This window comes from Parasteatoda tepidariorum, chromosome 3 (assembly GCF_043381705.1).
Source record: "Parasteatoda tepidariorum isolate YZ-2023 chromosome 3, CAS_Ptep_4.0, whole genome shotgun sequence".
In the NCBI taxonomy this organism is placed as follows: Eukaryota; Metazoa; Arthropoda; class Arachnida; order Araneae; family Theridiidae; genus Parasteatoda; species Parasteatoda tepidariorum.
In genome coordinates, this window is record NC_092206.1 from 36,300,742 (window position 1) to 36,312,976 (window position 12,235).

General features: G+C 27.0%; 1 protein-coding gene across 3 annotated transcripts in view; it reads left to right on the top strand.

Annotated features, from left to right (window-relative positions):
- The window catches only part of LOC107454953 (nucleolar and spindle-associated protein 1), a 30,068-nt gene extending 19,307 nt beyond the window's left edge, over positions 1–10,761 (top strand). For 2 of the 3 annotated variants that reach the window (XM_043057920.2, XM_043057923.2), the window contains 6 exons: positions 487–549; positions 664–726; positions 3,195–3,331; positions 4,658–4,841; positions 9,376–9,598; positions 10,328–10,761. In XM_043057920.2, coding sequence (XP_042913854.1) covers positions 487–549; positions 664–726; positions 3,195–3,331; positions 4,658–4,841; positions 9,376–9,598; positions 10,328–10,421 — 764 coding nt within the window. In that variant the 3' untranslated portion in view covers positions 10,422–10,761. The remainder of the gene's footprint in view (positions 1–486; positions 550–663; positions 727–3,194; positions 3,332–4,657; positions 4,842–9,375; positions 9,599–10,327) is intronic. The other variant, XM_043057927.2, reaches the window with a different exon arrangement.
- The last annotated feature ends 1,474 nt before the right edge of the window (positions 10,762–12,235 follow it).

The window sequence follows — 12,235 nt, forward strand, 5'->3', positions numbered from 1 at the left end:
CTTTATAAGCTTATATTCATGANTTCCTCAACAAACAAAATAAAAGATACATAAAAACACATTTTTAAATTGTTATCTGTTTGAAATCCATAGTAAATAAATATTTTTTCAATTTAAACTGTTTTTTTTTTTTTTTTTTAACTCAAGAAATTTTCCGGAATTTTGACTTGGGCTCACAATTGCCCCTGAATATACCACATACTATGTGGTTCCTTATGGATAAATGTAATGAGATTAAACTGTTAATGAACTCTAACAGTTTATTTTCAAAGTTAATTGTGCAAAATTTTGGTGAAACTGCACACACTTACTCCTTAAATGTTTTTCGATTATCATAGTTTTACTTCAGTGTCAGCATTATTGTATACATTAATTGATTGAATTCTGGTGTAATTTGTATTACGTACTAATAAGTCAAGCTTCTCTTAGTTAAATAATTTAAATTCTTAGTTCCAAATTTGTTTTAAAAATTCATGTTTTTAATAGGATCTTTGATAAAATCAGCATTGACCCCTGGACTTACTTCTAGTGCAGTGAGAAAATCACCTAGTATGTCTTAATTTTTTTTTATTTTTTTTTTTTTCAATTTTTTTTTACAGTCAATTTATTTTGAGTAATATGANTTGTGTTTGAAAATAATGTATAAATATTTACTTTAAATAGGATCCAACATTAAATCAACTCCGACATCTAAACTTACATCCAGCGCTGTGAAGAAAACTCCTAGTGAGTATTTTTATTTTTAAAATGTTTCGTATTATGTACTTCAATTTTCTCATAGAATAACTTCTAACATAAATCTCAATTTTAAATATTTGTTTCTTTAGTTTTCTGCAAGCATTTTCAGGAGAAAGTATGGTCAAAAAATTTGTTGTCCTTAAGTATTAAATGTGTTTTAATTGTAGGAAATTAAAATGTCTGTTATAAACAATTTGAACTCATATTCTTCCACCAAACTTGCAGTTTTCAGAAGTTTTGTATGTGTTAATGATTTAATTTCCCTTTTCCATTTTAATTTCTATCAAATGAAGTATTAGCAAACAGAATGAAGATTTTTAAATATAATATATATATTCTTTGTATTCACAAGAATGCAAAATGAAAGCTTAATCTCGAATATCTTGATAAATTTATTTAACTAAATATTCAAAATAACACAAGTTTTCTTTCTTTGTACTGAAATATTTAAACATAAAAGAAAGTTTTCTCTGCTTCTTTATTCTATTGTTCAGTTTGGGACTAAAATATTCTTTCTAGTACAGCTGTCAGAAAAACAGCTTGACTTGATGTTTTGTCAGTCATCTGACATTCCAAAATTCATCTTCAAACATTTTTTTTATTGTAAGGGGGTGGTATTGGGTAAAATAGGAACTGGTAAAATACGTAGTAAAAATATTAATGTGAAATAGGGATTTTTCGCTCCCCTTGAACTACTTATTTACAGAAAAGGTTTTTTTAGCTGAAATTTTTATTTACACACTGTTTGTCTGGAAATAATTAAAACATCTATCAGTGAACCCTGTTGAAAATCACAATATTTATAATTGAAAACTTGAGAATGAATTATTATAAAATTATGGTTATTATAAAATTTATTGGCAATTCATTTTTACTGTATAAATTTACATTGCTTGTTATTCCATATGCTGTACTGTATATGAGAAATTATTTTTCTGCAAAAGATTTCTAACTGATACCTAAATTCAATTTAATGTTTTCCTAAAATTTTATAATCTTTGTTTAGTTGTGAGCAAATATTTATATAATACTCAATATTTGAAATCCTCCTTTTATATTTGTAATAGAATAATTGTTAAGTTAAAAACTACTTATAAAGTAGATAATATAGTCTAAATTTTATTGTGTTTAATGATCAATTTGTTTTATTATTGCATTGCTTCGAAGATATTTGGAATTAACTTTGTAGCACATTGGTTAAAAAAAAAAGAAGGCCGTGCATTAACTCCCAATTTACATAACTATAAAACGATCCATATGTGTATTGGGTAGTTCAGACTAAACAGCTACCTGTCTAAGTTTAATAACAATTAGACCATTATTAAATACATCAAAGTTTCAGTTCCACTTTGAACGGTAAAAAGAGGAGAGGAAGAACAATTATTGAAACAAAATGTTTAGAATTTTATTTACTATTATTATTTTTTTAATGGACAAAGGTGCTGTGAAGTTTAACAGCCACTTGAAAAGTGTTATAAGGAACCCTAAAATTAAAGAAGACATTCCAATTTTTTAATTCCTTATTTTTTAGTTTCTTTTATTACCTTTTGTTTCTAAATTCCTATTTATTTTTGAAGCCTCTCAATAAGCTTGTGTTACAAGATTAAATTAAATACTGGATTAAATTTGTAAAAAATTTGAGAATTGTAAATAGTTTTCTAGCTCATTTAACAAAGTGATCATAAGAATTGCCAGGAAATTTAATTGAAATTTTTTTTTAAAAAATTTAAAAGTTGGAGTTATTTGAGTTTGAAATACCTGAAAGTTTAATATTTTTTCCAGAAAGAAAGAAAAGATGAGTACAAACTAAGAGAGAGATTTTTAATGCTTCAGTTATGGCTTTATTTACACCAATAAGAAGATATCTACAAAAGTTTTACTTTCTCTTTTTTAAATAAAATGAAATAAGACTTATTAATTTTAAAACATATTTTTTACAAAAAGTTGATTTCACATTTATTAAAAGATACTACACTGTCAAAATCTAAAAATAGCAATGCTTACTGCATAACTGCAACAAATACTCTCTCTTTTTATTTGTCAAATATAAGCAGCATAAAATAAAATGTGTATATTTACCATCCATTATGTTTTTTTATACTGCCATTTATCTGAATCTTTGGTAATATATTTACTTTACTCTTATAATAATTTTTGATTTTAAAAAAAAATTTAAACTTTAATAGAAAGTAAAAGTTATTTATATTTTTTTTTTCTTGTGCCCGAATAAAACAGTTGAAAATTTATTACATGGAATTTCATCATTACATTTATTACATCAGTTACAAAAGTCAGAGAAATAAAGATTAATTAAAAAGTGAGGGATTTTTCAATGTTTAAAACGTGTGTAAAATGTCACTTATTAGTTTTTAGAATTTTCAATCGCTTATTCTGTTTTTATTTGTTTACCATTGATTTTGTAAGAAATTTATAATGCTTTTTTATAAATTATTTAGATTTCAGTAAGTTGCATCAGAGAGCTTTTGAAAAAATGGAATCAATTTCTGATTATCATCAAAGAAAAATAACATATTCGCAGAAGAAAAAGGACGAACAAAATAAGATTCTAAAAGCAAATTCCAATGTTTCAAAGGTATTTAAATACTTAATATTTCTACTGTTAAGTCTTTTCTTTATATTGTATTGATTGTAATCTTTTAATATTCAAATATACTTACTGTTTTTAACTCTTTGTCTAATGTTCCCTTTAGTCTCTTTGATTTATCATATCCTTCAGACCAAAATCTGATTTTTTTTTCTATTGCATTTAAATTATTAATTTTGACCTAGCTTAATTATAACATCCAATAACATCTTAATTTCAATTGTATGCTTACTACTCTAAAATAAATATTTATGTGAACCATTATTCGGAAACTAATTAACCACTTTCCTGATTATCTCGAGTTAACTTGAGTATGTTTATATTGCAAATATTTATTATCCAAGAAAATTCGAACGTAGCAGAATTTTTCCATATTATTTGTTTTATCACGTTTTTACTTGCCCAAAAGCAAAAAATAAATTAACTGCTGTAGTTGGAAGTTTGCCAAGTTTTATTTGGAGGTTTTGCTGTTGGATTGTGAGACTGCACACGTATTTTGTGGAATCGTATTTGCGATGGTTGCTGAATTTATATCGAAAAAAGAGTTTTAAACAAAATGGCATGTCACTTTGCTGGCATTTGAAAAGAATTACTTTGTGTTGTCCCTTGTTTTGAAAACTATCAAATGCGAATATTTTACTTTTTTCACTTGTCCGAACTCATGATAGTAAACTAATATTAAATTAAATGATTTTTACACTCAAATTTCAAATTAAAACTTTTGTATTGTGTTTTGTTTTAGTTCCTTGTATTTATTAATAAAATGAAAATATAGATTTTTTTTTTTTTTCAAAAGAAATTGGTAAGGGAAGCTGTTAACCAAAATTTTTTCCCACCTTCTGAATTTATCATGAAAGTCTGCCTCTTATTTCAGACTTTCTGGAGTGAATTGAATTTTTTTGTAGAAGGAGACGGATTGTTTATCCTTGCAAGCATTTGTTCTACCCATTTTCTCCTGTAATAAAACAATGATTTTTTTTTTTTTTAAAGTTTCATATAACTTGTCTTAAAAACAAAAAGGAGTTGTGCCATAGCCATTTTCTTAAGTTGTTTTATTACCTAGATTTCTGATAATCGAACAGGTACAAATAATGGACACTCCATTGTAAATTATTAAGTCACAAATTTGCTGTTTAAAATTTAGTCCTAGAGACTAAAAATATCCTATCACATCAACTTAATTACTGCATTTATTTTTCGTTTGATATGAAAAAATGAGTTTTTTTTTTTTTAAAAAAAAAACTTTACATTTTTGCCTAAAACGTCTGAAATCAAAGAATTATTACATTTGGTTTTTTTATTAATTGTTTTTAGCCAATGAAGGCTTCAATGGATACGAAATTAAAGAAGACATCAAAAGTATTTAGTGGCATTTCTTTCATACCCTCTGCTGCTACTACAAAACCATTGAGGAAGTCTGATCTCAAAATGAAAATCGAAGCTAAGAAAACTACTAAGGCAACGAAAGGTATAAATGGAAAGTTTCTAGCTAAAGCAGGTTAGTTGTGTTTTTTTTTTCTATTAATAAAATTATTGTCATAATAATTTTGTTATAATACCTGCCAAGGCTCCTGTTTTTAACGAAGACACCCTTATATTTTGCGACTATCTCATGTTAATCCGTATTTTTTAAAATTTTACGGCAACGTTTTTTTAGTGATAAATATCCGCTAATAGCAAAAATACTTTTCTTATTCCTCAACAGATGGCACTATTGCCAGTACTGCAGTTCCTGCTCTGCCACATAGACCAAACTGAATGTAGTAGAAATACTGCTATGAATGTTTATTCAGGGAATTGTTTTTCTCCATAAGAAACTTTTATTTACCTACAGGAATCTGACAATAACTTAGTTTGTTTGCATTGCATTTTTAATGATCGTCAAAACATAAATATGTTTCTTTTTTTAGAATCATTTACTGTGGGTGTCAATTGGGCGGCAATTAGAAAATTAACTGTATATAAAAATTTTAAAAAAAGAAAGAAACAGTTCCAATTCTGAGCGCAAGAGAATTTTCTCTAAGTTTAAAAAATTTGCTCCCAATTTCGCTCATTACTTTCTGATGAAAAGCTTGAAATCTTACTTTTAATGAAAAGTGATTTCTCTGGTAACAGTTATGAACAGAGCTTTGATAAAAAAAATAATAATAATTTCTATGCAAAACCAAATCTGCTACTTATGTTTGAAATATGAATATGTAAAAGTTCTGTTAAATAAGGATAATTACTTAGAGTTGTGAAAAAATTTTTAATGTTGAGTGTTTATAGTATAAATAATAATGAATAATTGTTGTTGTTGTTCATTTACGTCGCACTACAGCTGCACAATGGGCTATTGGCGACGGTCTGGGAAACATCCCTGAGGATGATCCGAAGACATGCCATCACAATTTTGATCCTCTGCGGAGGGGGTGGCACCCCCGCTTCGGTAGCCCGACGACCTGCACGCGAAGTCGAGCACTTTACGGTAGAGCAGTTTAAAGAGGACCAATACCGCACACCCTCGGTCCCTACGCCGGCTGATCCAAGTGGTCACCCACCCGCACACTGACCGCAGCCAGTGATGCTTGACTTCGGTGATCTGCTGGGAACCGTGTCTTAACGATCAGTCCACTGCGCGAATGAATAATTGTATAAAGGAAATTTTTTTTTTTGGATTAAAATTTATTTACATATTTCTTACTTCACTAAATAAAAAAGCTCATATTATTTCCAATTTTGAATTTCTCTTTTTGACTTACGTGATTATGCATAATGTACCAAAAATGTCGCTTGTAAAATCTCTGTTATTTTATTTCTCCAATGTTGGCAGGTATGATATTTTTAATGCTTTTCTTGTTTAAAAAAGAGGAGTGCATAAACTCTTATATCTTTTTCTCCAGTTGTTATCGAGTATAGCGCCAAAGTTGTTTCGTAGGACCTTCCTTTCAAAGGTTGCTAATAACTTCTCTTCCCTTTTTGTTAAAGTCCGTGTCTCTGAAGCATAAGTCAAAACTGACTTGATTAATACCTTATAAAGTAAAATCTTCGTCTTTCTTTTTATTAAGTGAGATTTCAACAATGATCTTAAATCATAGCAGCGATTGGCTGTGATTATTCTTTTTCTGATTTCAGGATTAATGTCATTTTGATAGTTTATTTCTGATCCTAGATAAGTAAAATTTTTTACAGATTCGAATTTAAAAGAATATATTTCAAGCAATTTAGGGATGGTTTCCATTGTACCACAATACATATATTTTGTTTTCTCCACATTCACTCTTAAGTTCATTTTTCTAGCTAATTTTCCAGTGCCAAAAAATTTTCACTCAGTGCAGTCCTAGATCTTGCGATGATGTAGATGGACTTTTACCGTGCCCTTAAGTTTTTTGCTTTCACCAAAAGTGAAAACTTTAAGTGCACTCATACTTATATTGTGGGGCTGGGACATTTTTATCTATCCAAAAATGATGAAATTGAAAATATGCTAAATGGCTAAGTAAAAAAGCCAAATGATTTAAATATGTACTATGAAAATATGGTAAGCCATAGCCGCCTTAAACAAATTTCTACCGCATCTCTTTTCAGCTGGAAAAGAATCGTGTGAATATAAAGAGGCGTGTTTAAAATTTCTTCAATTTTTGTATGTACTGTAAATATTATAATTTTGTTCAGTTTAAATAAAAGTCAGTATAAATAGTTATTATAGATAATTTAGTTATTTCTGTATCATTGCAGTTGGTCTGAAAACACTTTATGACATGAGCTTTGTAATTGGTGTACCCTTCCCGTAAACTGACAATTTTTTTCAATCCTAAGAGTGTCTGCTTAATCCAGATTTCACTTCATGTATACACCATTAGATTTTGTATCAAAGTGTGTGTGTTATGTCATTTGCATTTGGTTCAGTCTTGCTTATTCCAGTTTATCAATTGATAATAACTTAATTATTTCTACTTAACTTCCAATACTACTGAATTATATAGTACATTACTGAATTGTGCCATTTTTGATTTCTTTATATTTAAAAAAAAATTCTTTAAAAGGGAGATTAGTTTCCCTATCAAAATTAATTTTTGCCCATTTTTTTGCTTGCCATTTTTACCCATTTTATTTCAATAAGTAATTAATGCTTAATTATGAAGTGCATTTGCAGTTTTCAATTTCTGTTTTTAAATTAATTGATATAGATCCTAGCATGATATCCATACAGAAACTTTAACAGCCACATGTAACAACTGTTGACTGTGAATATCACTTTGCAGTTTCAGGGAAGAGTTTAGAGTTAGCCAGTTATGGCTATGTATCTAAAGTGAATTAAGTATCTATTACTCTTTGAAATTATTAGTAAACATGATAATGTAATAAAAATTGTAAAGATATTTTATATTCAAATTCATTTAATGCCAATCATAAAAAGAAACTATTACTGTCAATTTAAATTTATTATTATTTGACTGATAGAGATTGTGAATTTAATGGGCCATAAAAATTCCTAAATTGCCTATTTGAAATATTTTAGATATTAAGCTAAGTAAGCCTTGTATTTATATTATTATATGAAATCTATTAAATTTTTTCCTTTTGATGTTTGCTTTGTTCCTGAGCATGAAAAAATAATAATAGTTTGACTCAAGTTAAAAAAAATTATTATTATTTTTTTTTTAAATATTTTTTGAAAAATTTATTTATATCAGGCTTTTAGCAAGAAAATTTAATTTTTAAATAAATCTTTTTTTTTTTAAGTTTTTAAAACTTTGAATCTTTCAACTCCCTTTAATTAGTTCTTCTACATTTTAGATTATTAATGTTGTAATTTATGTTGGTTATTTATTATTATGTGGGAGAGCTGCACATTTATCAATTAACATGAACATTTGACCTCAGGTTGAACAAGCTTATAGCAATCTCTGTTAAAAGAGTTATGTTAAAACAATGTCAATAATTCTCTGTCACAGTGGTTCTCAAAAATTGTTCTGAGGAACCCTAAAGTTCAGTAGAAGGATTGAAACTAAAGATTGGGACTTTTCATCCAGTAAATTCATTATTCAACATTTTGATTATTTTTTAGGAAGTTATTTTAGAAAAACTACAAAATTTTTAAAAAAATCTAACAACAATAAATTTATGAAAAGAATATGCCTTTATAAAAAAGTTAAAATTAGTATTTTCCATCGAATTTTCAAAATAATGAAACTTAACTAAAGAGAAATAGATTTTCCTGAAAACTATTCTCAACATTACATTTCTTATTTGTTTTTATTTCAGCAACAAAAAAAAATTTAGGTTATTTTATTCATTTCCAAGCTATGCATGTATCTCAAATAAAATCATAAATTGACTAGACACTAATCTCATCTAAAAAATCATAAAATCCAATTTCAAGACTATTATTAATGAATGAAAAAGTTCTTTTTCCACATTAAATATGTTCAAATTTGTAAGTTGTAGCCTTTCATATGCTGAACCTCCAATGATTTTTATTTATGAAGTTCAGGCACCCCAAAAGGAAGTCTATATTCTAGGGTTCTATAACAGAAAAAATATTGGGAACTGCTGATCTAAATCAGGGCAGTTACTGAATAATAATCTCTTGTCTAGAATTTATTTGATTTCTCTGAATAAAGAGATTAATCCAACATTTTTGGAGAGATCAGGTCCTGTTTTTAGAATTTTAGGAAAGAAAAATGTAGCTTTTTGTAAAAAGTATTTTTATTATTCAAAGGATGTATTTCTATAAAATATATAATTTTATGGAAAACTTTTTTTTTTTTTCATTTAAAAGTTATTAGCAATATATAAACCTTTAATTGCAAAAATAATTCAAATGGACTGGGTCTGAAATTTCATTTCCCTAAACAAACCCAATTTTTTTGCTGGATTAATTCCTGTAATTTTGTAGTCTATTAATCTGTTTTCAATTTAAATTTCATTGAATTATGAAATATTTAATTTTTGAAATAAAAGGAGCTGTTTGGATGTTTTTGTTTTTTTTAAAAAATTCAGTATGTTCTTGATTTTGATGAATGTTTCAATTTCCTTTTATTTCTTAGGTAAAGTGAAAGCAATCAAATCTGCGTCTATTGAAAATACTCCACTGATGCAGAGGCGCAAGTTTGATCTTAGAGCAAGTCTTGCTAGGAAGCTGCCCTACAAACCTCACTCTGGACCCCTGAGACCATTAAATGAAATAAATTTGAACAGTACTGTTGCTAATACTTCAGTGCGTGCTGCACAGAAGGTTGAAACAAAAAATGTAGTTTTGGCTAAAGCTAGGTAAGAAAATCAAGCATTTTTATTTTCTTTTAAGCATAACAGAAGGTAGTTTTAGTGCATTACAAGCATATGTTAACAAGAAGTCAATTGATCAGGCTTATGAAATGATGTTAAACACTTAAATGCTGTTCAAAAAAGTAGATATATTTTCAATTAATTAGTGACTTAGTATTGTCAATATGTATGTTTAAAGGTACTACTTTGTCTACTTAATTGAAATTTAACAAACTACATAAAATGTAATAAATGATATTATAACGAAAAGGTTAATAAAATTTTATATTTCTGAATTCTAAACAGAAAGCTGGTAAATTTTTTAAGAATTCTGCTTTGCAAAAAATTAACTTATTTTTTTATATATAAAAGAGCATTATTAACTATTTATATTCCAGTAATTGTTGAGTTAAATGACAATAAAAATTTAGTGACACTGAGGAAATTTATTATGAAACATCACGCTCAAACACAAGAGTTATTCAAATGAGACGAAGAATAATTTTGAAAAAGTAGCTGACAAATTTAATGTGTTTGATAGTTGTTGCGGAAAAAGTGCTTGGAGATTTTAATTCTTAAATTGAGCAATGTTAGAAGATCAATTTCTTATTATTGTGTTGTTCATAATAAGGAATTTTTATTAATTTGAGTATATTGTGAATTATTTAGTTTACAAAAGAAGCTTCACAAATTGTTTTTTAATGCTAATGATCTCTTAATTTTTTTTTTATTCAGGGCTCAATCCAGAGAAGTCTTGCACGGTGTACGAAAAAATAAAAGATTCATGCTGCAAATGAATAATCGCAATCTTAATGTCAGCAATGTGTAGTGTTCTGTTTCATTGTAGATTTTGTGAACATATTTTTCAAGTTGTAATTAGCAAGCTGAATTCGATTTCTTTTGTAATCGCTTTTGTGTCATATTTTACTACTGTATTTAAAGTGGCATTAGCTGTGTAGATTTAGTAGAGTAACACATGTTTGATCTTTGTACTTTGCTTATATTTTAACTTCTTTATATAGTATTTTTCTGTTGTTGGGAAACTTACGGAAAAAAAACTGTGTCATAAACTTTTTTAATTTGCTTTTATGTAATACCTAGAGCAAATATTACCAGTTTCTTGGAAAAGTTTTGTATATATTTTCAATAAAAATATGTATGGCTTTTTACTCAGATTTCTTTTGTGTTACATTTTGTCATGATTAATAAATTTTAAAATTGAACTTACAAAATCAAATTCCTTATTTCAATTTTAGCTATGATTTTTAAAGTTTGAATTATTTTATTCTCAATCTCTTAATGATAAATAGATAAAAAAATAATAGAATATTTTAATCTGTATTCTTGAGCTCTTCACTATTTTTCTAATGAATTGTAAAGTAAAATTTAATTTTACAAATACAATATTTATTTATGATTATCTTACTCTTATAATCCTTGTTATAAAGTATAAAAATATGTTTTTGTTCAAGTTCTCAAATTTCCTACAACTTACAATAAATAGATGTTCATAAACACTTACTTGAAAATAATTTACATCACAAGTTACTGTACACTTTTTTTTATAGAAAGTATAAATGCGTAGTTTGTCTTTATATTTTTTATGGGCAGAGGACAGCAGCTTAAAAACTATGATACAGAACCAGGTTATTAATTTTGCTTCAGGTAAATTTATATTGTTTTTGTTTTACGTCGACATTAATTATCATAATTGTGTAAATTTATATTGAAATAGATGAAAAGAATACTTTTTCCTCTTAATTTTTCATGTTATATTCTACAAAAACATTATATTCTACCCTTTTTATGCAACATCTTAGCTGTTTAAAAAAAAAGGCAGTTTTCTGGTTGGAATGTCAATTTCAAAGCACTGATCTTGTTTTACAACAAATCAAAGGCAAGGGTCATGATACGTTTACTAATTTTACTTGACAAATCTATAGTCTATAAAAAATGTATCACTGAAGCCTGCTTCTGCAAAAGTCAAGTTATAGAAAGCGATAAATATTGTGTGAGATATTCCTGGAAAAAATTTTATGATCTTGACTGTTTTTTTTATAAGCAAGCCTCTTTTTAAAAGTATGTACCCAAATTGTTTCTGATCTTTCCAATTTGTGATAGTCTGTTGAAGTCTATTTATTTATCAAATTACATTTGCAATCGTGAATTATTCTTGTGAGTGCTAATGGCTAGTTGAATAAAACCTATTTTTTAACTGGTAGTGATTGCACTATCTAAATGTGAGTCTTTCAGTTTTGGTTTTGATGTTAATTAAAAGTTTCTAGTGATATTTTTACCATATGAGCTATCTTGTAATGGCTAGAAATATTGACAAACAAAAATCGGTGTTTTCCTTAGCATCACTTTTGAGCTTGTTATGGTGTTTCTTTTCATTAGTATTGAAATGAATGTTTTTAAAGATAAACAGAAGTTTTTTTTATGGATATAAGTGGCCAAAATGGTATATTTATACTTTTAGTATACTTTTTCTAGGAACTTTAACCACTAAAGTATTTATAAAACTATTCATTAAAATAAGCATATTTAATCAGAAACGGTAGATATTGAACTGTTGCTTTATGTTCTAGGCTGCCGTATATATTAATCAAATTACAGGACAAAAGTTTCATTATTCGTTAAAAG